Source organism: Ostrea edulis, chromosome 1, assembly GCF_947568905.1.
Source record: "Ostrea edulis chromosome 1, xbOstEdul1.1, whole genome shotgun sequence".
Lineage (NCBI taxonomy): Eukaryota > Metazoa > Mollusca > Bivalvia > Ostreida > Ostreidae > Ostrea > Ostrea edulis.
In genome coordinates, this window is record NC_079164.1 from 33,638,162 (window position 1) to 33,666,021 (window position 27,860).

At 35.4% G+C, this 27,860-nt stretch overlaps 1 protein-coding gene across 16 annotated transcripts in view; it reads right to left on the bottom strand.

The window, feature by feature from the left end:
- The window catches only part of LOC125659291 (neurofibromin-like), a 74,490-nt gene that overhangs the window by 37,898 nt on the left and 8,732 nt on the right, over positions 1–27,860 (bottom strand). For 8 of the 16 annotated variants that reach the window (XM_056146176.1, XM_056146192.1, XM_056146190.1 and 5 more), the window contains exons 3-27: positions 27,191–27,271; positions 21,587–21,655; positions 19,881–20,005; positions 19,452–19,561; positions 17,095–17,165; positions 16,806–16,881; positions 16,582–16,685; positions 16,427–16,492; positions 14,638–14,817; positions 13,377–13,586; positions 12,561–12,719; positions 11,447–11,569; positions 11,144–11,257; positions 10,861–10,940; positions 9,768–9,945; positions 9,175–9,361; positions 8,928–9,001; positions 7,134–7,298; positions 6,714–6,796; positions 5,579–5,668; positions 5,296–5,467; positions 5,032–5,171; positions 3,060–3,266; positions 1,624–1,749; positions 443–559 (exon numbers count right to left, since the gene is read on the bottom strand). In XM_056146176.1, coding sequence (XP_056002151.1) covers positions 443–559; positions 1,624–1,749; positions 3,060–3,266; positions 5,032–5,171; positions 5,296–5,467; positions 5,579–5,668; positions 6,714–6,796; positions 7,134–7,298; positions 8,928–9,001; positions 9,175–9,361; positions 9,768–9,945; positions 10,861–10,940; positions 11,144–11,257; positions 11,447–11,569; positions 12,561–12,719; positions 13,377–13,586; positions 14,638–14,817; positions 16,427–16,492; positions 16,582–16,685; positions 16,806–16,881; positions 17,095–17,165; positions 19,452–19,561; positions 19,881–20,005; positions 21,587–21,655; positions 27,191–27,271 — 3,107 coding nt within the window. The remainder of the gene's footprint in view (positions 1–442; positions 560–1,623; positions 1,750–3,059; positions 3,267–5,031; positions 5,172–5,295; positions 5,468–5,578; positions 5,669–6,713; positions 6,797–7,133; positions 7,299–8,927; positions 9,002–9,174; positions 9,362–9,767; positions 9,946–10,860; positions 10,941–11,143; positions 11,258–11,446; positions 11,570–12,560; positions 12,720–13,376; positions 13,587–14,637; positions 14,818–16,426; positions 16,493–16,581; positions 16,686–16,805; positions 16,882–17,094; positions 17,166–19,451; positions 19,562–19,880; positions 20,006–21,586; positions 21,656–27,190; positions 27,272–27,860) is intronic. The other 8 variants (XM_056146216.1, XM_056146208.1, XM_056146223.1 and 5 more) reach the window with 3 other exon arrangements.

Consider the following 27,860-nt stretch of genomic DNA (forward strand, 5'->3'; position numbering starts at 1 on the left):
TTAAAACCCAATGGTTGAAACTTCTGACATGACATTTTGGGCCAAAACACAGTAGAAACAGTACCAAACTTTTTGTCGAAAACACTTTTCAATCAATCACATACAAAAAGCACATTTTATGATATTCCCCTACAAATATGAGAAATGTCTACTTACAAAACTTTCATTAATTCTATAAATTTTAACTTGCAAATGAAAGGTGAAGATAACAGTGATCAATCTCATAACTCATATAAGCAATACAAAATAGATAGTTGGGCAAACACAGACCCCTGGACACACCAGAGGTGGGATCAGGTGCCTAGGAGGATTAAGCATCCCCTGTCGACCGGTCACACCCACCGTAGTTTCAACTCCCATTTCATTCACAAGTATGAAATAGTGAATTTCCAGCCCTGTTCAAAATAACTTTTTATAAAATGTCAGATTTTGGTGAACTTACTTGAGGAAGAGTTGGGATTTGGCCTCCATTAAGTCTCCACGGTCACTCTCTTCTGGTTGCAGGGGCAGACCCGCTAACAAGGCTGCCACCCCTTGCATACTGGCTTGATCCAAGTCTCTGTGAACAAAAAGGGGCATATACACACAACATACAATCATGAAGTTTTTCATCAAAATTTCCAGTACAAAAAAGAAAGTTAAAAAACATCCCAGAAAAATTTAAATTGTGATCATCTGTATTCCATAAAAATTGGAAATTACATGTAATTTATCTGATTTTATGAAACTGAACTACAGAGCAACCACAAGCTATCAAATTCAATATTTGTATTTACCTTTTTCTTTTATTCAAATATGAGAGAAAATTAAGTAAGAAATTAATCTCTGATTTTATCTTCAATACATCAAATGAGTGCATGCAGTTAAAAATATGTACTGATATAAAAGGAAACCAGGTCAACACCATGTGATTGAGGGGAGGGGTTTAAGGTGAAAAGGACAAGACGCGAAATAAAAGCAAAAAGATAAACAAAAAGCTGAAAATAATGCACAAAAGCAGTTTAAAAGCTTCGTCAAACTCAGCAGCAGAGGGCTCTCGTAATTTACAAATTTACGGTGTAATTAGAAATTTATAGAAATTTTGTAAAAAATTTCCATGATGTGAAAATTGCGGAGAATTTGTTGTTGTGGGGTAGATCATACAGAAGTTGAGCTTAAGTAGTAGAGAAGTGTTAGTAGAGAGGAAGACAGCCTGCTCAGATAGGCCTACACAGCTGTGTACCTGTCCTATAAATCTAACAGATGCCCACCATGTTAAGTATTTGTTCTCCAAATTGTTTTCTTCAACTAGTATACTATAAATGCGGAAATTTATGCATATCTTTTCTTTTTCTTTCAAAAGACAAAATAAGTTACGGGGGATATCTACCGGCACATTACACATAATTTAGGTAAAAGAGGCACATTGTTCATCAAATATCAATCTTTGTGTAATTTGAGTGAATTATCACAGAAGTAAATTTCCACATTTACAAAAAATTACTCAATTTTTCTGCAGTTAAATCTGATTTTTACTTTCATGAAGTCGACCATTTACCAAATACAGGTCTCAAACTAAATACTTTTCCTTTGAATTTGGAGGCCCAAGAACAGATACTTGGTCATGAGTGGGCAAATACTCACACCGTGGTTTGGGAGTGCAGAAATAACGGTGTGGGACTGGGCACGTGTGATGGCCCCTTGGCACAGAAGCCCGGCCCACTCGGATTGTGTATATATCGCTGAAGCCCAGTTCTAGGCAAAGGTTTCCTGACAAGAGATGGACAAGCTTTTTACCATCACTCAGATTAAACCAAACCAGCTTGGTTCAACAAGCTTTTACCCATACTCTTTTAGTTCATCCCAAGTCAGCTACTTGAACATATGACCTCCTCCCCCTTTTTGGGAGGGTTCAGTTTAGATTCAGATTATAATGTTGTTCATAAAATGCATTCATTCAACCAATCAGGTTTGGTTTAAAAAAATTAATTTCTGTCAAAACTCGACCCGTTTTCTTTTCCTTTGAGAAATCTACAGGTATATCAATTACAAAGATTTGTAAATTTCCATTTAATTTCCTAAAATACATTTAATTTCAACAGTGATATTACGCATTTAAAATTTTAACATGGGTGTTTACAAAATACATCTAATAAAATAAAATTTGGATGAGATGAAAAAAAATTTTCATTTAAAGCAATAAGCTTACAAAACCAAAATGCACAAAGCTGTGAAATTTTTATCTACATGTCAAATATAAATTTAGTTGCAGAATTTGCGAAGATTTCAGCTTTGAAGCTTTCAAGAGCAGGAAAAAAACAAAATGCAGCAACAGTATTTTTCAGATTCTATAAAACTTTGAAAACACATGTTCATGTTTTTAATGTAATAAATGTAGTATATAAATTTGGATAATATTTAACCTATAACATTGTTCCTTTATGACATATCTAGAGGTGGATACAAAGTACAGGAGCTTCAACGAGGCTTTGAATTTGACAGAAATTGATAAAAAAAAAAATTGCGTACCAAAAACAATTAAACATAAATTGGTAATCAATTACTATAAACTACATTGCAAATGGAAATACATTAGCAAATGATAAAAAAAAATATGCAACATAAACATGATAAAATATCTTACACAATATGAATTACTTCTGATCAACAATTGCTATTCAAGAGACCTTTCCAAGCCCCTGTTTCTAGTTCATCATAACCAAAGAATCAACTTTTCAAAATAACATGTTTTAGTACAAAGATTGGTGATATTGGTATGAAAAAATAGAGTCATGTTTCATTATTACTGAATCAGTCTATATACACAGACGAGTTTGCCAGTGATATAAATTAACATCCCATATACTTTTAAACTCCTGCCACAAAGAAGCGAGCTTAAGCCTACAGCTAACATAATGATAAACTGGTGTCATAATTTTTAACAAATACACTTGCAATTCTTGATCAGAGTAATTTAACAACATAATTTCTTAATACACAAGACAAAATAGTGGAAAGTTTATACATATTTCATTGAATGGGATTGTAACACAAACACAAATACACAAAGGGCACTATACCTGGACATACTACAGATATCACCAATGTTGACTTGATGCGAATTTCCCATGATCCAATCTGTTAAATACTCCACTAGTTTGTTGCGGAACTTCATTTCTTGTCGGAATGTCAGGTCGTCACGACAAAGCATCATGGCCTCTACCAACTGACAGAGTTTGATTTTGATCTGAATGGCATGAACTGTAGAATCTAGATGCCTCACGTATCTAGAGAGAGAGAAAAAGTGCTAGTGAAAAACAAATCTCACATTACCTTTCTGAAGTCGGTCATATTCCTCAGTTAATAAATGATAATGCACGGTATCACATAAAGGAACACTACCTTTTATTATAATTATTATCATACCTTTGAAAGTGACCACACTGATGAAAGACTTTACATAATATATGTTACATGAACACTATATGACTATTTTGGACTCGTTTGGAAGTCAGAACCTCTAACATTTTCAAATACATGGTCACAACTGTTGTCTCTGAAATGTGGCAAAATTTGAGACACAGTCACACACACTTTCTCTCTCTCCAAGCATAGCACAAAATTCATGATTTAACTTATGATGTGTGTTCAAAACTATCTCTCCCTGAATGCTAATTTGAAATATTCTTTCCTTGCAATCAGTAAAAGATAAATCACTGATAAATTGAAAAAATTGTGTAAACTAATGAAAACAAAATGAATAAATCCATAAATGAATATGTATTTCCTTTACACAGATAAAAACAAAGGCCATATTCTTAAAGCCATCAGGAATAAAATATGGGTAGATAATTTGCATTTAATTACGGTACAAAACCGATCTGATTTTTCGACAGGTGTCATTGCAGGCAGTATAGGTAGTTAACTGATATTAATCCTATGATGGGAACATGGTTTACCCAAGATGCCTGTAAATACAGCATTAAATTTTTTTCCCCGTCATGGGAATGCTGTAAACAATGGATTTGCATTGCCTGTATTGTATTCCCATGTAAATCTTCTGATTCCCTCAACCTACCCGACCACGACGAAATTTCAATCTGCACTACCTAAGGATGTTTGCATATTGATATAACTAATCATGGCCTTGCTGTATTTGAGAAAACATTTTTTAAAATTATTTTTATACATTCATATATTAAAAGTTTGATCCTTGTGGCCCCATCCTATCCCCGGGGCCATGAATTGAACAATTTGGAATTCATACGATGTCAGGAAGGTTTTACATACGTTTCATCTGTTCTAGCAAGGTGGTTAAAGAGAAGATTTTTAAATGTCTCCACCCTATCTTTACCTTTTCTTGATTATATGGAAAGGGACATGACCTTTCATTTCAAAAAATTTTGAATCCCATTTTCCCAGTGATGCTCAGTACCAAGATTGGTTGAAACTGGCCCAGTGGTTCTAGTAAAGAAGTCGAAAATGTGTAAAGTTTACAGACAGATGGACTATGTATGGACAACAGTAGAGCTGAAATGATTCACCGAAATATCGATACTGTTCAATATAAACGCTCAATTCAATATTTGATTCATTGCCTCGATTTTCGGTTCGATACGTTTATTACAAACGGTTTCAGTAAAATACATCAGTTTCGCCCAGTACATATTATTTCTACCTACATGAGGGACCAAATAGCGTCAAATAATGTTCAAACTGTGGTTTGCCTTGAGGTTGACGAAAATAATAATAAACTATATCAGTTTAAACTACAGCGAACAGGCATCTCACCGTTTGGCAGTTTTGCTTTTAAAATTATGATGTTGAATCTTGATAATGAATTTTTTCTTCAATGTTATTATTGGTTTCTTCTGTAAATTGTATTGTATTGAAAGTATTGAATCGTGGCATATTAAAGTATTGCAATATGTATCGTATCGTGAAGGGGGCGTATCGTTTCAGCCCTAGACAACAGGTGATCAGAAAAGCTTACTTGAGCTTACAGCTCAGGTGAGCTAAAAAGTGAACCAACACACGATCCTCCAGTCATACCTGACAACTGCCAACATCAGAGACTCAATGCTGGTGACCCCTAAATGCTCACAGGGCTGGTCCGTCTTCATTTCCAGAATATTCTTCATAATGAAGATCACATTCTCTATGAACTGAGTATTCAAGTCTGTCACAATTACCTAGAAATTATGATAAAAGAGAGAAAATTTTATGGCTTTTTTTTCAAAAAAGCAAAACATAAGATATTTTTTCTAGTGCACATGGTTATGTTCATGTTGTAAACTGAGAGTTGAATTTCCTTACCTGGCCAGATGGATCAAAGAACTTGTCTACACAAACTTTGATTTGATCAAACAGAATGGGGTAAAGAGCTGGATTCAACTCATGCCCGACCAACTCCTTCACATGCTTCTGAATCTGTGCTCCAAACTTCTCATTCTGACATACTAACAACTTCAGCATGTTACTGATAAACCTAAAAGGTAAGCATACGAAAATAAGAAAAGGGTCACTACACTTTAAATAGCAGAACTTGCACAATTCACCTGGAACGTTTAAGATAATTTACACGAGATTGCGGACTTACTGTGTGACTGGACAATACTGGGTATCATAACTCTGCATCAGACTGCTTTTACGGGAATCTAGCCCCGAGGCTATAGATGGCCCGCCACTGCTGCAAATAATAAATCCAAAATTTCTCATCCTACAGTAAGTTTAGGGGAACATTGTATGTATGGCTATATTCATATCTATATATATTCACTTCTGTGCTTTTGTATGTTGGTTGAGTGAAATAAATAGTTGAAATATAAACAAGAGCATCCCTCACAATATAATATATATATTAGTAAGGCATAAAAGTGTAATGAGGCCAAATGCTTTTTAGAATGGATTCGTCCAGATGTGTTAATGTACACGTATTTTCAAGGATCTTGTAGAAAGCATTTTCTGAGGATCTTGTAAAAACTCTCGATGAGAAGAGAGCAAGTTTCTTTGAATCACAGAATGTTATGTTACAGTCACATAGATGAATGTATTTAATGGTCTATGGTTTGTGACCACTACAACAAGTTACCAGTAATACATGTAATAAACAACGCCTCAAGATTTATGTACGCAAACATTTAGTTACACGGCAACACACACACACACACAAACTTTATGATAAAGTGATTAAAATGCATGTTGTCAAACTTACAAAAGTCAAAGGTTAACTTGTGTACTGTTTAAACACTTTCAAATTCCAGCCGGAAAATAATACGCAATCCCTAACAATTTAAGTACAATAACGTTAAATGAAATGCCAAAATACACACACAAATTACCTCACTAAATTACCTTTGTAGGATCAAAAGTCTTTTGTCAAAAGGAAAGCACAAGTCAATATTTAACTTGTTAATTTATTATTTTGCATTGTTAACTCCCACATAAATTCATTTGTAATTATTATTGAATGAATTGAAATTCTGAGAAATATTTCATCAATGATCTTGAAAATCATAGCATCTTGGGGCAATGTAAAAACCATATCTATTTTATGTAGGTTTGTGATTTGAAAACTTAATAAACTGCGAACGTAGTAACAGGGTTTATTACTGTTCATGTATTTTATCCTCAGATTAAACTTTCCATCATCTTTACAGAGGTGGGAATCCGTCTCTAAACTTACAACCTCCTTAAATGAGGATTGACTACTCATACGATAAACATTAACTTACATTCTATGTGGTCTGTTCTGTAGCCTTACTCCCCCTAATGCACACAGAAATCCTGTCATATTGGCCCACTCATTCAACTGATCCTAAAAAGACATCAGCAACATGTAATTCTGCATTTTCTATAAAACACAAGCATTTCACCGAAATGTCTTGTCTGCACAATAGACAGAGAGTAGATTTTCTGGCTACTGTTTGTCCACCAGGAGACAAAATGACTGCCCTTTACACAACATCTTTTAAATAACAAAATACAAGTACATGTATTTCAGTTACATGTATCTATAAAAAAATCAATTTAATGCCAAGCTTATCTACAGGCTTTCAAGCTTTTTCTGTCAATGATTAGACAATGGAATCCTTCACTGCACTCCGGCAAAGAGTGCTGCAAAATAACAGATTAAGAAATCTCACTAAACGCACCTCCAGTTCATGCTCTGTATTGGCGTGATGCGGCGGTTTTCTCTTCCTGATGGTGTCTCCAAGCCCTGTTGGAATTTCAGAGTCCGCTTTTACTTTAGCATCCTTGGGATAGTTTTCCAGGTATTGTGTTATAACTTCCCAATTCCGGAATGTGTCATCCCAGGCCTGTCCAAATGAACAGCATATATAACACAAATCTGCCATGATTTACAAATCCATTTTACATCTGAACCTCAATTGCTGCAAAACTCTGATTTTGACATTTTAATTGTTAAATCATATCTCTTTTTTGTTTGTTTATGCATAAGCAATCATCTGCAAATTCTGAATGATGTGGAGTTTGAGTAAAAATCATAATTTTAAAACTGCAAGAAGATACATGTATCTTGCCAAACTTTTGAATGGATTGATTTTAGCTCCCCTTATGGAGACACAAATTATCATATAACCATTGCTTACTTGAAAAAACAAGAGGCCCATGGGCCACATCGCTCACCTTGGCCCATACCTGAAGACTTTCCATATATATTTGCATGTAAAACCTTAGTCCCTATTATGGCCCCAACTACCCCTGGAGGCCACGATTTTTGCAAACTTGAATCTACACTACGTCAGAAAGCTTTCATGTAAATGTCAACTTCTTTGGCCCAATGGTTCTTGAGAAGAAGATTTTTAAAGATTTTCCCTATATTCGTATGTAAAACTTTGAACCCCCACCCCCCCACTTGTGGCCCCATCCTATCCCCCGGGGGCCATGATATGAACAAACTTGAATCTGCACTATGTCAGAAAGTTTTCTTGTAAATATCAGCTTTTCTGACTCAGTGGTTCTTGAGAAGAAGATTTTAACTAAATATTTGTATGTAAAACTTTGACCCCCTTGTGGCCCCATCCTACCCCCAGGGCCATAATTTGACCAAACTAGAATCTGCACTATGTCAGAAAGTTTTCATGTAAAAATCAGCTTTTCTGGCTCAGTGGTTCTTGAGAAGAAGATTTTTAAAGATTTTTCCTATATATTTGAATGTAAAACTTTGATCCCCTATTGTGGCCCCATCCAAAACAAATAGATCTGAAAATTAAAAAAGCTGAAGTAATTTTTTTTATCACATTTTGTCTGGCGTCAGTCTGTCTGTAAACTTTGTAAACATTTTCAACTTCTCCAAAACCACAAGCCTGATTTCAACTTGCCACAAAATTTGCTTGGGTAAAGAGGATTCAAGTTCATTGAGATGAAGAACCACACTCTCTTTCAAGTGGAGATTATTAAGAATGAGTGCCAATTTTAAGGCATCTGTTAAAAATCTTTTCAAGAACCACTGGACCAATTTCAATCAAACATGCCACATAGAATGTGATTCAAATCCGTTTGATTTGAACAAACTTGAATCTGCAATATGTCAGGAAGCTTTCAGGTAAATTTCAGCTCCTCTGGCCCAGTGGTTCTTGAGAAGAAGATTTTTAAATGACCCCACTCTATTTTTGCATTTTTGTGATTATCTCCCCTTTGAAAGGGACATGGCCCTGCATTTGAACAAACTTGAAAGCCCTTCACCCAAGGATGCTTTTGGCCAAGTTTGGTTGAAATTGGCCCAGTGGTTGTGGAGAAGAAGTCGAAAATGTGAAAAGTTTACAAACGGACAGACAGACGGACGACGGACAAAATGTGATCAGAAAAGCTCACTTGAACCTTCGGTTCAGGTGAGCTAAAAAATGCAATCTACTATAAAACTTAATGTTGCTTAATTGAAGATAACACAACATTACAATGATCTTAATGCATGGAAATTTTACCTGAGAGTTTCCTGATGTGTATTGGTCAATTTTTCTCAACAATGCCATGATACGTTTCTGTAATGCAGCTCTCCCTAAAAAGTTTTTAAAATTTTCGTAGAGTTTATGTACATGTACTGTACACAAATCAAGCACAAGTAAATGAGATGAATTGGGTAATCCTTTTTTCCCACGCAGTTTCTTAATTTCAAAGATTTTACTCCAGTTCTCACGATGAACTGTTGCTTATATTTCCTTCTAGGTTTACCTGTTGTTAACACAGTGCTGGCCTGAGCAATATCCGCATAAACATTATAGTTGGGAAGAATTTGGGTCACGGCCATCTCATCCGAGCCACATCTGATGTCTGCCTCCTCACATAGAAGATGAAAACAGGACATGCCGGTCAGGACAGCATCAATATCAATGCTCCACAGGTACATAAAAAACACAACCTGAAATCATAACATTGTAACATCTCTCCTCAGATGATATACTCTGTACATTTACAATATGGATATAGTTATGAGACATTCCAATATTTACACATGCACATTATGAAATAAAGTTTTAAAAAAAGTAAGAAAAAAAAATCCATAATGAAACTGAATACAACCATACATAGTGTTCAATCAGGTTTGGATTTCTTGAAAAAATTTCAAAACTTAAGCTTGAGTTTTCTTTTATTTGATCAGTCTTGTTTGGACTAAAGTTTTTTTTCTTTAGAAATCCAGGCCAGCTTATGAAATTCTTTAATCAGGATATACATGTACACCTATATGTACAATGTACATATGCATATGATGCAGATGTCCATTTTCATTTCCCCAATACCAGATAGAAATAAAGCACTGTACCCACCTCTAATTTGATGTGTATACATATGGTTTTGTTGTTGCCTAGGTTGGCATTTGCACTGTGTTTCTGTAAGAACGTATTCCTACACACCAAGATGTCTCTCAGCCACTTCAGAATCTCCGTATAATTGACCAGTTGTCTCTGAATCAACTTCTGGGAGATTGAGAATAATACTTGGGAACTAAAACAAAAAAATATATGTTTTCTTACACAAACAATAGAATGAGCACAGGGTTCAAAGTCTGGAGCAGTCCCGTGGGGATCAGGGTTAGAATAGGCCCTCAGTACCCCTTGATTGTCGTAAGAGGCGACTAAATGGGGTGGTCCTTGGGATGAGACCATAAAACCGAGGCCCTATGTTACAGCAGATGTGACACGATAAAGATCCCTCCCTGCTTAGAGGCCGCAAGCGCTGAGCATAAGCCTAAATTTTTCAGGTGACGTCTCCATGTGAGTGAAAAATTCTCGAGTGGGACGTTAAACAATATTTAATCAATCAATGTCTGAAGCACACAAAAACACTAAGAAATGTACTAGTAATCTTCAAAATATTGTGCCCTTATGATCAAATTGACAATTCATATTTCATTATTTTTCTTCAGACTAAAATGTTGCTTTTTCATTGGTTTAATTGTACCATGTGATTGCCATACATATCACCATGTCTGGCCAGCAGATCTTATAGTCGGCAATACGGCGGAATCATAACGGATTCCATTTATCTTGTAAATCATACTGATCCCCGTCAAGGACCTCGTCTACTGTGACGGAGAGTTAAAGTTTTAAATTGGAGTAGCGTCCCTTTGTGTGACGTTAGATTTGTTAGCATTTGTGTCAAACATGTCTCGCTCGAGAAAATAGAATAGAAAGTGAACAAAGATATGCCGCAAGGATTTTTAAAGATTACTTGACGGAAAAGGCGAGAGTGCAGATTTTAAAGAAATATTGACTGTGATATTGGACAAAATGTTGGATATATATCTGTAGACAGTCAGTTACAGACCTAATATGTAATATTATATATATTTCTTTCGTAGGGCATTTTGCTATTTGTGCTGAAATATTCAATCCATAAAATATGTACAAATATACTGACCTAACATCCCAGAATGTGTTAATAGGAGATTCAGGATTCCACAACTCAATATTCTGAGGTTGATGTAAACAAAGCAAGGCCTGCAAATTGAAAATTTATCATCAGATGTTTGTTGAAAAAATATCCAGCTTTTCTTTGTTCCCCCAAACTGTCACTAGATTACCCCCCCCCCCCCCCCTTTAATTCCTGCTGGTAATTTACTCTTAATCTTAGTCCCTGCAGATTATCTATGAATGTATAGCAACAGGTGCTTTATACAAATTTGTGAGTAATGGTTGTTTACTTCCATAGCCTCTTGAGCTACATCAGGCATGCACTGCTGATGAACGAGAGAGACCAGTCCATTCATCAACTCCAAGGTGCTACTCTGGATTTCATGACCTGGTTTACCTTGATTCTACAAAATGGAACAACACCATTTACAAACACACATAAGTTTGTTCATACATGTAAGGCAGTACACAACGAATCATAACAACACTTTCCTCCCATTATTTCAGTGTAAATTTCCACTTACAAAGTCCCTAATAAGTAAATATTTCCCCTCATAAATAAATATTTCCCCTCACAAGTAAATATTTCTTACATGCAGCATGAGATAGGGATCAGCATGAATCAGTCTGACAATCCACAGAAGAAGGTAGCGATAGGTTGTCATGTTCTCATCGGTCGCCTTGCTCAATTTGTATAATGTCATCTTTGTAAAGTTCTACAATGACACAATTTTCCTAACTGATCAGATTTTTATGACAATGATGCATTTACACTGGCAGTTTTCAAGGACTTATTTCACTTGCTGCTAGTTAAGAATGAAGCATGTGAATATTAAAATTTAAAAAAATAGCATTGGTATATTACAGTCTACTACCCTTACGGTAGACGTTTTTATTTCCACAAAGTCATAATTTCACGGATTATCATGTTTGGTTTTATTCGTGGGTACGATATTTTGCTGACGTCCTATGGCTCATACTAAAATAGCTCATATACTTTTAAGTCTGTTGATATGAAATTATATGGATTTTATGTTACTGGGGACTTAGCGGAAATAATGTAAGTACTGTGTGTAAAAATGTAAGTTTACAGTATATTGAAGCACTGGTATACTATTTCTCACTTTACCAGTCATGGTACCCTAGTAGTTACAGTGCTAACTTAGCCGCCAGGAGGCCAGGGTTTGACATTTTGTTTCCGGGTTTGAAAATTTGTTCCGGGTTTGATATGTTGTGGTTTGATATCTTGTTCCCAGGTTTGATATTTAGTTCCCACATTTGATATTTTGTTCCCGGGATTGATATTTCATTCCCACATTTGATATTTTGTTCCCGGGTTTGACATTTTGCTCCCGGGTTTGATATTTTGATCCCGGGTTTGATATTTTGTTCCCGCGTTTCATATTTTGTCCCTGGCACTACGTCAAACTTATCAAGATGTTTAAGATAGAGAGTGACAGTTCCTGCCCCACACACCTGGCATAGGAAATGAAAGTCACAGGTCTTTTAGATATAACCTTCGCAATGTAGAATATGTGTCACAGAAGTTGACAACAAAGAACCCTCACTTCTCTGGCCATAAGCACCATGTACAGGTTAAAATATATACCTATATTCAAACGAAACAAACTTTTCATTTCTCTGTAAACACAGACAAGCTTAAAACAATGCATCAACATACACCAATAACATCTATATAAAACTTACTGCTATACTGACATAGGGAATACTGCTCCCGATGACCTTGGGAGTAGGGTTGGTGGCCATACCCTGGGTTACTTTATTCAGGGTGTCGGTGAACATGCTCCTAAGCTCAGCAGCCTTCCCATAGATAATGTTTATACTGGGCCACCATGCAAGCCGTTGCTGGAATACAAGAATTAAAAGTAATGCATGTTTTTAAAATGCAAGTTTTATTTCTTCACTATAAAGTGTTGTCAGTTTCTTTTTTCAAACCTTTTAAAAGAGAAGTTACATCTGCTATGTAGAGTGCTGTGAACATGAGAGAAATAGATAATTTTTAACATGGATTTTTTTTTCAATTAACATAATAATTGATCCTGAGCGAGTTATCCTAGCTTGAAGAAAAGTCGCTAAGTCCACCTAAACAACAGGTCAACCTTCACAACTTGCACAATAGTAACTTGAACCACAAACTTTAGTATGGGCAACAATATAAAACAATGGCTATCAATTATACAATAATGACAATTTCTGAGCTGTGAATCAGGTCTGAAAATAACAGTCTAGAGAGGTAATGTTGATTGAAAAACGTAAATATAATATTTTTATCATCATCAAGTGTGAAAGTACTGCATATGTACCATCAATAAAACTTTATTAGTATTGTATGCACTGAAACTGAATTTTCGGTGTATAAATTGACAACTACAAATTTCGTAACGCTTGATAATAATAATCCTCTTCAAAAAGTGAAACAGAATGACACATACTAAAACCTTTACAATAACATGACATCAGTACCTGTGTGATAAAACCTTTACAATAACATGACATCAGTACCTGTGTTATAATCCGGTGCAGGGCATTGACTAGCACAAAGTGATAAATGGGGGGTGAGTGAGGGTTTAGACAGATTTTCAGGACATCGTTATTATGAGGCGTAATTCTGAAGCAGGACACAAAGCAATCGATGTACAAGTCCAAATCCTGTCCCACAATGCCCTGTCCACGGGAGAAAGTTTTGGTTGGTGGGGGTGTGAACAGAAGATTCTGAAATGCACAAATAAAAACAAACCAATTCAAAGCAGATTTCAAAACATGAACAAAATTTCATGTACAGATTATTGTTTATCATGTAATCAGACACCTCCAATCATCCTCCATTTTCATTTCTTTTCTTCTAAAACACTGAACACATGAAAGGACAAGAGGCCAATAGGCCACATCACTCACCTGAATCACCATGGTCCAAAAGATTTTCTTTATATATTCGCTTGTAAAACTTTTGATTCCCTATTGTTGCCCATTGTCGCAAACCACGGGTTATTGTTTCATTGTTTGTGAAATAGAATGAAACAATAACCAGAGGTTTGCAACAATGATTGTTGCCCTACCCTACCTCCGGGGGCCATTATTTCAACAAACTTGAATCTGCATTATGTCAGGAAGCTTTCATGTAAATTTTAACTTTTCTGGCTGGCACAGTGGTTCTTGAGATGATTTTTCAAATGACCCCACCCTATTTTAGCATATGAAAATGTGAAAAGTTTACAATGATAATGGCACCAACGACAGACAACAGAACATTTTGATCAGAAAAGCTCACTTGAGCCTTCAGCTCAGGTGAGCTTAAAAGGGAGCAAGCTCACAAAGCCCTATGCCCCCAAAATGAATGACAAAGCTTCACATAATGGCAATGCAATACTATACTATTTTAACACTTGTAATTAGATGGCACTATTCAAGTCATACGTAATATTGCTTATTGTGTAAAATATCAAAACAGAAATATTCTATTTACACAGGGCTTGAATACTAGTTCCATGCAAGTTGCACCAAATAGTATATTTGGCCAAACCTCTACATTTAAAAGGGACATAACTTCCAGAAAAAATAATCGAATCACAATTTCCTGCAAATAAGCACATCTACGCAGCAAGTCCTTACTAACTACAAAGTTTCATGCACCAACATAAACAGGACTGAAGGATGGGTAAAAAACATTACACCTTCCACAACTGGTTGTGTGGCGTATAATAACCATTCATCTCCATCCAAAACTCATGAATATCATAATTTATTATTATAATCAAATGATTACCTTTAAATCATTTATGATGGACTGTACAAATGAAAAGAGAACGTTGAGTCGGTCATTGATACTAATGTAGGTGGAGGCTTTACACAGCCTGACACAGGTTATAGCAGCACCCTCTATCATCTGCTTCGACACTCCATGGTGGGAGGCAATAGCTTTCTTCACCTCATCAATAAACATTTTCTGAAAGAAATCAATTCCTGATGTTTTAAGGAGAACTCATTGATTTTATAAACTATGTATCAATGTGATGGAAAGCATGAGCAAAAAGAGACCCACTTTGTGGCATTATTTACTAAGCTAAAGGTCTATAACTCTTTCAAGAGAAGGTCAACATGGCCCAAAACCCCAACTTGATCAGTAACCCAGTGATACAAGTCTATGTACAGTCAACTCTCGATAAACCGCCACCTTTTGTTCTTATGAAATTATGGCATTATAACGAATTTGGCGATGAATTGAATTACCGCCATCTTGAAGAAATAGAGTTACCGTTCTTTTATATGTAAGAGTTATCTTTTGTCCTTACTTGCATAAACCACATAAACAATGATTTGCAATATCCTGATGGGTACATTTTGGATGATGTTCTTGGTACGTAATGATTTGCTTTTTTTCATCGGAATTTTAACAGGACCCTCTTTCGTGGCGAAATCATAGCTAAATTGAAATGTGTTTCTATGATGTATAAACAACTTGACTACAGTTCATCTCCAGTAATTTTCTTGTTTATTCCATACAGCAATTACTGGGATCCTTCTGTCCAGGTGTACGCCGGAGATCGATAATGACCAATTTACTGCTTCACTGACCACGTGCACCTATGGCGGTTTATCGAGATAATTAACACAGTGAAATAGACTTTTGTAATGAAAACACTGTGGCAAATGGCGATAGCGAATTTGGCGTTTTAACGAGAGTTTTAAGTAACAGGAAAAATGTTCCTAGAAAAATGCGGCGTTATAACGAAAATGGCGATGAATTGAGTGGCGATAATTCGAGAGTTACCTGTATAGATTTTGAAATCTGCAGATGATTTCAGATTTCAGAGCTGCAGAGGATCAGAAAACCTCGCTTGGCACTTTCAGCTTGGGTGAGCTGACAAGGTCAAAAACATTGGTACCAAAAGAAAGGTATTTGTCACAAGGAATGCAAATATGAAACATCAAATTTAGGTCAAACTCTTATGTCAAGGTCACAAGTTCAAAGAACATGGTATGAAATGTCTTTTAATAATTATGACAGCCCTATTTTAAATAGTTCAGGAGATACTGCCCAAGTCAGGTCTTCTTAAAAGTAGGTAAAGCTCAAAGTCAAGGTCACAAGGTTAAAGACTTACAAAAACAAAACAAGAGGCCTGCAGGCCTCATTGGTCACCTGAGTATAAGTTAAAAGTATCAATAACCCCAAGGGCTATAAAATCTATATTAATATCCCTGTTCTGCATATCTGAAATCCTCTGAAGCTGAGAGTTTTCCGGTTGCATGGGACTATAATGAATTTTTGAAGGTATGTCTGGACAAAAGTATTGTGGGATATGTTCTGAATTTTTTATATGAAATTTTTGAGACGGCGATGCAAAAATACAACATAAGGCCTCGACCAAGCACATTTTTTACTGTATCAAAAATCAAAGGTTTTTATAAGGGGTGAATTTGTAGCTCTTCTGGTCTATCCCAAAAAGTTACTGATCTGCAGCTAACATGTCGCCTGTATGCACAATCATGTACATTTTGACACAGGGCTTAGTACTTCAATATTTGTACTTTAGTCCCATAAAATATTAACTTACCTTTTTCATAATTTGTTGGGAGCAAGGGGCACCTGCATCAGCATTGCTAATTTCTTCCAAAATTTTCTATGGAAAAAAAAAAGTCCATTTATTGCATACATCCTCCTAACATTATGAATACCATGTACATGTGACTACTACCACCTCTGACTTACTGGACACATGACTAGTAGCATCATCTGGAGGGGCCAGACTGCAGCTGCCCTCTTCCTCTCCATACAACTGGAGTTAAAATGCTCGAACAGTTTATCTGAACACTCTGCAACCAAAACATACATGTATTCAGTATAAATCACACAAAGTTAATTTCAACTCACTGTACCGATTGGTCATGAAATAGAGACAGGTGAATGGCGAGTGCTGTGATGCCACTATTTACCTTGTAGTTCTTCATTTGGTCGTTTCTGCAAGTCTGTGAATTCCTCTGGGTAATTATCCATCCAGTTCCATATTGCCTACCAAGGAAAAAGTTTGAGCAATGAAAACCATAATTGCTCTTGAAAAAAGTATGGTCACACAAAAAAAACAACCCCCATAGCTTCTGTATCTATTGTGAGGTTTTACAGAGATTTGCTCTTTCCAAATATTGAAGTTTTTTTTTTTTTTAAAAGTTTAGCTTTTAATGTCCAATAATTCCTTGCTATGGTATTTGGTGTTTAATATCTCACCTTTTCTAGGTTGTTGGCCAATGTCAGAAACACCTGTTTGGACTTAATGGGCTTAAATTTACACACAACCTCTGTAAAATAAACCAATCACAGATAAATGCACACACATGTATATTTCTCCAAGAATGAGTTCTTGTCATAATTCAGACAAATTAAAAGATCACCATATTTGCATGTATTTTCATCTATGAAGAAATAGGTGGGTCTTAGAGCCATGTAACTCTTTCCATTTTACAGGTGTAGGACTACCGGTATATATTGGCCAGATTTTCCTCGATACAATACAATACTTATACAAGTAATGTATATTATATTGGATTTATTTCACTCATTAAATTTTCCATGGAGGAAAGTAGTCAAGAGAAAATATCTTCGTCATTTTTTTTAAAATTTTCATTGGTTTATGATACATGAAAGCAGAGCAAATCTGGTAACCAACGAAAGGTCTTGTCACAAGGAATACACATGAAATATGAAAGCCCTATCATAAACCATTCAAAAGTTATGGGTAAAGTTAAACATTTTCAAAAGCAGGTCAAACCTAATGGTTAAGGTCATTAGGTCAAAAATTTTGCTACCCAAAGAAAAGTCTTGTCAAAAGGAATACACATATGAAATATCAAACCCGTCACCATCCATTCAAAAGTTATGGCCAAGGTTAAAGTTCTTGCAGACAGAAACTTTATGTCCCTGAATATTCAATAATGGAGGCATACAAATAAAAAATAATGAATTTTGTCTATTAAGTATATTACAACAAAATCACAATACAAGATTTTTAAAAAAAAAAAAATGGAAATAAGTCTTTATTTGGCAAAAGCAATATCATGTAGAAAATGTGCATATTTTTTTTAACTTGCTACCCCTTTAAAGCCATTCTATATGCCTTACCCCCCTTTCTCGAGAAAAAATAGTGATCCAATATGCCTACTTCATCCCCTGTCATCATGAACATTATTACACGAGTATTTTTACATGAAAAACCTAATCACAAGAAGTATGACAGAAATAACGACCAATGGAAATTATAAAATTACCAGAGGAAAGTCAATCTACCTTATACCTTAATGAGTTTCCCAATCTTTATTTGTTCTGCTTAGGGCTGTTCCAGAAATGATCAAATGGGGGGGTCGGGCGGCAAATGATATTTTTTTGTGTGGGTGGTCGTATTTTTTCATATTTTAATTGGTCCGTGGTTGGACTGTTAAAAAAATATTTATTATGGGTAGTGGGTAGTTTTTATTGTTTTATTTTGTGCCACGTGGGTGTTGAGTTTTCAGAAATTTTTTATTGTCGCTCTTGTCGTGTTGGTTACAAAACGTCGGAGGGAAAATTGAAAACGTGCTTTTCGAAATCAGAAATCGGAAGTAACATAGAACTATTCGAGTTGTCGCTCTTTGCAGCGCATAACTTTCCATTACGGCACTCTTCAAATTAGAGGCGCGTTTAGTAGGGTCCCTTTGGACGTGATGGCGGCAAACTCTGTTCTGTAGATTATTACAGTTTACAGTGCATCGATTTTGGGAATATTTTGAAACCAATAGGTATTCCGTTTTCTAATAAAAATAGGCAAACCTTAGTTGATTTATACGAGGGTACCGATGCGTTATATTTATCAGTCGGTGTAATGGTGATATAGAGGCCTCTGGGCGCGGGCTCCATTAGAAGACCAACGATTCCTGGAAAAACATATCCATACCCATTTCATGATAATAGCATCGTTTGGACTCCCAATCTTTCCAACATTCCCGCCATAGATGCCTTTGATTGTTGATGTGACATCGTTTCTTCAGAACTACTGTGATACAATGTCGCACAGGCATTACCGCGTCATTGACTAGAATGTTTGTCCCGAAAACCTCGCGAGATTTGTACCGTTTTCATTTTTAAAAATATTTTTGTGGTGGGTCTGGTTAGTTGTTTTTTTTATTAGATGGGTCATTGTAAAATGAGTTTATTAATTTGATGGGTCATGGGGTAATTTTTTATTTTTTTTTTTATGGGTGCTTGGTATATACAAAAGGTGCCTCCCGACCCCCCCATGTATTTATTTCTGGAATAGCCCTTAGTAAAAAAGACAGAAATATGCCCATGTTGCAATTTTGAACAAAATTCGTAATAAATCACTAGTAAATACAACTGGTGTCTCTAATATCAAACGGTTGTGACCTTGAAATGACCTTGATACAAAAACCAAGAACCCCAATACCCAGCCTTTTGTGTGTGTGTATCAAACAATTGTATATGTTCTCAAGAATATGACTGCATAATATCACATTTCTTTGCCTCCAATAAACATGAGAGGAATCTATCCTTAATGACAGACTACAAATCAATTGACCTATCTGGGAACTTACCATTCAGGAGCTTGATAAGTCTGTGGATATCTACATTGATATGCTGAATGAGCTCTAGATCTGAGAGATCTGATTGGTCAACATCTGCACTGGGAGGAAGGTTTGATAACCTTTAAAACAAAGGAAACCAAAGAACACTTGAAAATAAGCACCTTCAAATCATTAAGAAGAAGCAGAACTTATTTCAATTTCACAATGTAAAACAACTAAGCAATTTGACACAGTACAAGGGAATTGTCTGAAATATTTCCATCTATAAAATATAGGTATGTGTTTAATGATATTAATTGATTTAGCAATTAAAGAAATTTTATATAAATTTTCAGATACAGATAAAAGTTGTTATATTCCAAAACACTTTTAATATATTTTGCATGTAACTGTTGAAAAATGGTGTACAAAACACAATCAAACTACATTACTACATACTTTGCAGAAATTCTATTGAAGACAGCTGTGAAATTATTTTGGCTGAGAGCAAACAGAACTTTGGAGGCCAGGTTCTTAAGCTGCAGCACTAATGGATTAGGGTTATCTGTGGGCTGGTTCAGGAACTAGAAATAAAGCAGATCGTTCTTCAAATCATTGCATATTTCAATTTTACTTTGTATTATTGCAAGTTTGAAAACAAAAGCCCATGGGCCACATTGCTCACCTGAGTCACAATGGCCCTGCTGTTGTTTACTTGCTGTGAGTTTTAAAGATTTCTTTTTATTAATCTTTATTCCCATGAAAATTTTTGACCTCGTATTGTGGCCCCAACCTAGCCCCAAAGACTCACAACATAACTGAACTTGAATTCACACAATATGGGAATCTGACATGGCCAAGCTGTTCTGGAGAAAATCAATTTCACAAGGTCATGGTATGAAATGAACGATATTGCAATAAAAACTCTACATACAAAATATGAAAGCTCTGCCTTCAATAGTTCACAAGATTATTAGATATTGTCTAGGTTTTCTTTAAAAAAGGTCAACCTCCAAGGTGAAGGTCACAATGTTAAAAACTTTGGTGCCATATAAAATATCTTGTCACAAAGAATGCATAAATTAAATATGAGAGCCCTATCATTCACCAATCAAATATTATGAGCAAGGTTAAAGTTTCAGAGAGAGAGAGACAAGACAAACCCAATACATTACAGGAGCATGAAAAAACTTGAATCAACACTTGGAATCATTTGCATTTCGATATAATCTATTCACTGTGGCCCTGCTACTCTTGAAAATAATTTGTTTTAATTAATTTCCTGTATATTCCCATATAAAACTTTAACTCCTATTGTGACCCCCACCCCTAGGGCCTGATGTGAACAAACTTGAATTTAAACTACTTGAAGATGCCTGCATTATTAATGACCAATCATGGCCCGGCTGTTGTTGAGATGAACATTTTAACAGCTGTTTCCCTATACATTCTCACATAAATTCTTCATTCCCTATTATGACCCCAACCTAAATACTGGGGTAATGGTTCAATTAAATTTGAATCTGCACTACCCCAGGATGCTTACATATCAATACGATTAATTATTGCCCTGCTGTTATTAAGATAAAGATTTTTAAATACATTTCCTTATACTTAAAACTTTGACCCCCCTATTGTGGCCCCACCCTACCCCCATGGGCCATGATTTGAACAAACTTAATGTCAGGAAGCTTTCATTTAAATTTTCAACTTTTCACGCCTAGTGTTTCTTGAGAAGAAATTTTTTTAAATGACCTCAACCTGTTTTGGCCTTTTCTTGATTATCACCCCATCGGAGGGAGCATGATCCTTCAACTGAACAAATTTGAATCACATTCTATGTGGCATGTTTGATTGAAATTGGCCCAGTGGTTCTTGAAAAGATTTTTAACAGATGCCTTAAAATTGGCACTCATTCTTAATAATCTCCACTTGAAAGAGAGTGTGGTTCTTCATCTCAATGAACTTGAATCCTCTTTACCCAAGCAAATTTTGTGGCAAGTTGAAATCAGGCTTGTGGTTCTGGAGAAGTTGAAAATGTTTACAAAGTTTACAGATAGACTGACGCCAGACAAAATGTGATAAAAAAAATTACTTCAGCTTTCAGCTCAGGTGAGCTAAATACTGTGCAATTTTAATGCATTAATATATGTGCTTTACTTTACCTTACATATTTCCGGCAATAGAAGTTTGACATAAATTGCTTCATCGAGGCGTGAGGTGTCTTTTGGTTGCTGCAAAAAAAGAGCACATGTGTGAAATACCTAATAACATGAGTTTGTTTATCATGACAAAATTTCCTATGAAAAAATCCCCCTCCTGACAATGCAAGAAACTCATCATATCGCAAGTCTGAAAGGGTCCTGCCATAAATCTGAAAATCAAAAGGGGTTTTCCTTTGCCTAATCCAAGCATTATGTATAAAATTTATGAAAATCTTCCCAAGAAAGCTAAGTTATTGTGTGCTGTAGGAAGTGCTGATGGACTGACAGACATACGGAATGATTAAAGAAATCTGATCAGTGATCACTACCTTTAAGGAGGAACTCTACATCGTCATAATGGCTGAATTCCGTTTAAAATATAGATGAAAATATAAATATCCGCAATGTCTGTCTAATCATTCAAAAATCATCACTTAGCCGAGTAGCTCAGTAGGTTAGCAAGTCGACTGCTGAACTGTAGATCGCAGGTTTGAATCCAGCAAGGGATTTAATTTTCCCCCCCAGATTGCTTTCTACTAAAACTGCATTTTTTGACTAAATAAAGTAAATTTGAAAGTTTTGAATTTCAAAATATTGTTGTGCATTAATAATCCTCCACTTTTCATCCATATCAAATTTCTCTGGTGTAGCATACCTCCTTAAATTCTTTGAAAATCTTCTCAACTGATTTCAAGTTGTTTCCTGTCAATGTGCTATTTTTAAAAATATTAAACAAAACTCATGGGTGTTAACGGTCACCTGAGTATCATGTGTTGATCTGCATATATAGAGGAAGTAAATTGGTCATAGTTTCTTCATGATTCATAGCCAAAGATTGGCGAGAAGTGATAATAGAGATTCTCTGTTAAATTCCAAAACATAATATCACGTAAATCTAAAATAAAAACCCTGCTTCTCTGTTCAATTAAACCCCTTAAACATATCTAGTTTGCAATAACAAAACTCTGTACTATTTTCAATAGTTTACAAAACAAATGAGGCACCATTTTTCTACAAATCCCTCCTCCCCTAGAGAAATACTTACTAATAAACAATAATGGGGGAAGAAATGCATTAGTATGATTTCTAAGGAATATATGTTGGTGACCTATTAGGACATAAAACTTAGTTGTGATCATACAAATATGCTAGCTAGGTATGCTACATCTACATCATTAAGAAGTTACTCATCATCGTTCTCTACGTGTGCAATATTGTTAAAACTTTGCACAAAATCTTGCATATTATTGCCCATGTAGCCTATTCATAACTTGTTTGAATTATTGTAACCAAGAAAAAGCAAGCAAGCTCACATACCCCACGCTCCAACATTGCTTGACAATGCCTCATATAATGAATGGTAATGCTATGCATTACTGACGGGCATTCACACATTCATAATAAAATATCATTCATACATGTAACTGGATACACATAATTGATTAAAAATTGATGATAATAGAATTTTTAAAGAGATCATTTCATTAAATTCCTGTTTTTAATTGGTACATGAAAACAAATCAGAAGTCACAATATACTCAGGAAAAATACAATACAATCATTTATTCTAGATGTACAATAAGTATACATCAACTTGGTCAGGTATGGATGGACAATTCAGTAAAATTATCATTTTCAGTCCAAAAGTCATCCACAACATTAAATCTTTAGTAGTGTTTTATAAGCTTACCTCTACATCTTAATTTTATTTGAATAACAGCATGTTGGGAGTACGTAACAGGGATTTTCAATTTGAAAAAGGTATTTAAAACAATCTCAATTCCAAAGAAAAATTCAATGAATTGAATTTGATTATATTTCTCTTCATTGTTTAATTTTATGTAATTTTTACTTAAAATTCCACGGAATTGTTCTGGCTGATGAAACATTATTCGGGCTGATAAAACATTCTTCGGGCTGATGAAACTAAAACTATTTGGGCTGATAAGATTCACAATGTTATCAGTCGAAATGTCTGACAGAGAAAAAAAGTTTTCAAAAAGTCTGCACAGCGAAACTGGTTTGACACAAGTTGTTAAAAGATATTATATTTCGGCGCAAGTTCTATGTTCAAAAGGGGCACAACTCCCAGAAAATTAATGAATCAGAATTTCCTGGGAATATGCGCCTCAACACAAATGTGTCCTTATTAACTACAAAGTTTCACAAAATTATGTCAAGTGATCTCAGAGGAGTTGTGCTGACAAGAACAGGACAGATGGGCTCAAAATTCTAAGTTCAAAAGGGGCATAACTCCCAAAAAAGTTTCCTGGGAATATGCCCATCAACACAGTGTGTCCCATCAACTACAAAGATTTAAGAAATTCCGTTGAGCAGTCTCAGAGGAGTTGCGCTGACAAGGACATTCATAACTTGAAATATCGAACCTGAGTTTAATGAAACTTGTCTAAAAAGGTCGGCTGCAGGACTGAATAAAATGGCTGGATTTAAGGGATGGCCGATTTACCAAGAATTTAGGATCTAGTAATACTTTATCTCAATTATCATCAGATATTCCTTCTCCATACCACCGACCATTTAATATAATGTACATGCCAATTGGACTATCATTTCACTCCAAAAATAAAACGAAATAAATGACTTAGATGTTATAGTACTACGATTAAATAAACATGCATAAAAATTTTCACTTTGAATACATTTATTCACCAAATCACTGCCACTTATATCCATGAGAAAGTACAATATGATGCAAAAAAATATTGTTTCATATTCTATTCATTCATCATATTCAGTATATGTTCATTAAATTTTGCACATAAATTAGGGTCACATGGACTGGTCATGAGGCAATAACACCTGGAATCACAGGTAAAAAATAGAAATCATTGACATCACTTGCATTATTCACATCTCTCCCTGGTCATTTTTCACACCTGGCCAATCTTGATCAACCCTCTGAGCAATATTTTATTTGTCTTAAAAATGTGGCCAGTATCATGAGGGGAAATTATACTAGTTTGTAAACTGATGTTTGGTTTTTAGGGATGGTCGGTTTTGTGAGAATTTATTCGTAAGGATCTGCAGGACTTTAAAAATCAGCCAATATCTGGGAGAGACAGGTTTTCTGAGGGGCCAGTTTGGAAAAGTGTCACTGCATATTATTGAGGTAAACTAATAATATATATTTTCTGCTGTTTAATTTTACTTTGTGATATTGTTCCTAACAATTAACATATATATGTATTCTTAAGCAAAGTTTGGACCCCTATCTCAGGCCCATCCCCCAGAGGCCATGATCTGAACAAACTCAAATTTTTACATCAGGAATCTTTCATGAAAGTTTCATCTTTTCTGGCCCAGTGGTTCTTGAGAGGATTTTTATATGGTTCCACCCTATTCTTGCCATTTCTTGATTATCTCCCTTTGGAAGGGGGCATTGCCCTTCTTATGAGCAAACTTGAATCCCCTTCACTAAAGAATGTTTTGTGCAAGTTTGGTTAAAATTGGTCCAGTGATTCTGGAGAAAAAGTTGAAAAAGTGAAAAGTATACTCAAAATGCAAGATGGATGACAACAAACAAAAACTGATAACCTGAGTGACTCAGTGACCTGAAAAGTCCAAGTCCCATAACTCTGTTACGACAGCCAATAAATTTGTTACTTAAAAGGGTCTGCTTAATCCAAGTATTATGAAAATCTTTACACAGAAACTTAAGTTATCATGTGCCACAGAAAGTATTGACAACATACCCTGTGATAATTATAGGGCACCTGCCACATGGTGGGGCCCTACTCATTTACATATGCAGAGCTGACTACTTGCAAATGTTCATCAACCGTGACAATGTAACTGTTTTTTATAAGCTATACTTGAATATTAACTGAATTCCTATACACCTATTTATCAATCTGATTAAAATCAGCTCCTAGATCCGTTCAGTTATTTTTATGCTGTCGCTATGTGTAGCGACATTAAAAAAGAAAGAGGAGCGGATCAAGGGGCTGATTTTAATCAGATTGACCTATTCACATACTAAATGTAATCTTCCATGAAGGCATAATTTTTCTTATATATGTGTGGTATATTTCTTTTGGTGTCACCATTTGATTTGCATTTGAGTTGCAGATTGGACTGGCAGTCCTAAGATGATGCTCAAAATAATGACCTGTCTGGCCTTGCAACCCTAACCATGCTTAAATTCTACGTTAGTGTTAAGCTTGGAAATTTAGACAAATAAAGACAAGCTATAGCACAACCTGGATTTTTATTTTCAGAGTAATCTTGATCTCAATTGAAATTCCACTCACTAAATATTTCAGTAAATTCTGCCGGGCTTTGAAACTAGCGATGACAAAATTAATTCATCTTGAGAAGTCAGTGCACTATTATTTCATACATGGTCCCTGACATTTACCATCATTACTGATGTAAAGAATGAAGTAGAATGAAAATCTACCAAAATATACTACAAACTGTCTTTCATTCATGATGACTTTTATATTAATATTTCACAACTTACCAGCTATAATCTATTCAATGTGAAAAATGTTTTGCGACCGACATCATCTTAAACATATTCGAGAGACTTTAAAGGATTGACTCACAGCAAGAAATGTTCACCATGATGAGGTTCTCATGAACCTTGTGAAAATTTCTCAAATGTGAACAAACCTTAGTTTACAGAATATATGTACCATAAGACTACAGGGTTCGAAATTAACTTTTTCGAGCACTAGTCCGTACAGACTAGTCACTACTGATGTTCACTAGTCCGCAAAGCATTTCACTAGTCCGTCCAGTATATAAAAAAATGATCTTCATTTTAATCAAACTAAACACATCACAGTTGCAAACAATTCAATTTCTGACACCTACAGAAGAAAAAGAGACCACCATATTTTATTTCGCATTCAAGATCTTCAAAAGCATACAATATTAACCTCCGAGGTAATCCTTTGATAAACGTCCTTAAGTGCGTTCGAGATCGACGTTCCTGTTGTTTTGGTGTTCAGACCTTAGAGTCACAGGAGTTCGAAATTTTATCAATAAAGTCAATAAAATTCACTCGATTGACCAAGTCATGAGCTATAGTGTTATGAACTACTGTGTTAGAGTCGTGAATGACGAAAACATTTGCATACAAACGTGCATGTTCTCAGACCACACTACTTGCAATTCTTGCACCTAGAACACGTTCTCATGATGTGTACTCGGCGTTTGGAATCGGCAGGAATTTGACAATGTGTGCACGTTCGAAGAACGGTGGTCTCAAACGCACTCCATGTGTTTGGAAGATCAGACTGTCATAGTCATGCAAACACCTGACCATGCAGGTAATCAACCATAAGTTCAAACATCTAAGAGACTCAGACAAATCTTGCTAAAATCTTTACCAATTCAAAATTGATTTCCGGATTTTCACTAGTCCGTACGGACTAGTGCTATAGAGAGTTCACTAGTCCGACACGTTTTCTACTAGTCTCGGACTTACGGACATGAGTTAATTTCGAACCCTGGACTATTTATTTATTTACCATTACTGTCAAACCCTTTCTGCTCATTATCCCTGACTAGTTTTAGTAGCACTAGACTGTGACTTACAGAATTCAGCACTTGTTCTAGGGAGTCCAAAATGATGAGCTGTGATTCATAGTAATTTCTCTCAGCCTCAGGGTGGATACGCTACAGAAATAAAAATATACACATAAACAAATAAACTATATCATTTTAATACATGAAAAAATATAAACATTTATCAAGTTTCAATTTTGCATGTGAACAAAGGTTAACATAATATACTAAGTTTGATTTGGAAATGCTTTCCATCTTTCATACAACAAGAGGCCCACAGGCCTTATCGGTCACCTGAGTACTAGTGAAAAAGTATCACTACTCCAAAGGGCTATGAAATCTAGAATTTTTTTTTTACTGTTCTGAATATCTAAGCTAAATTCTAATGTTCATCAACAGTATAAAACAAGATGTGTAAAATTACCATTCTGCTATTCCTAAGTATGCATTTAGATTTTATACAGTATCAGCATACTTACAGATAAATACTGTATACTAAGTTTAGCCCCACTCTGGGGTCAGAACCCTTACCCCGGGGATCATCAAATTTACAATTTTGGTGGAGGCTTTCCTGCTCGACATCACTAGGCATCTAGTTTTTCTTACACATGTGTGGTTGTAGAGAAGAAGATTTTTGAAAATTGGTCAATTTTGGGAAGTTTTTGCCCTGCCCCCAAGGCCCCAGGGGTGTAGGAATCCT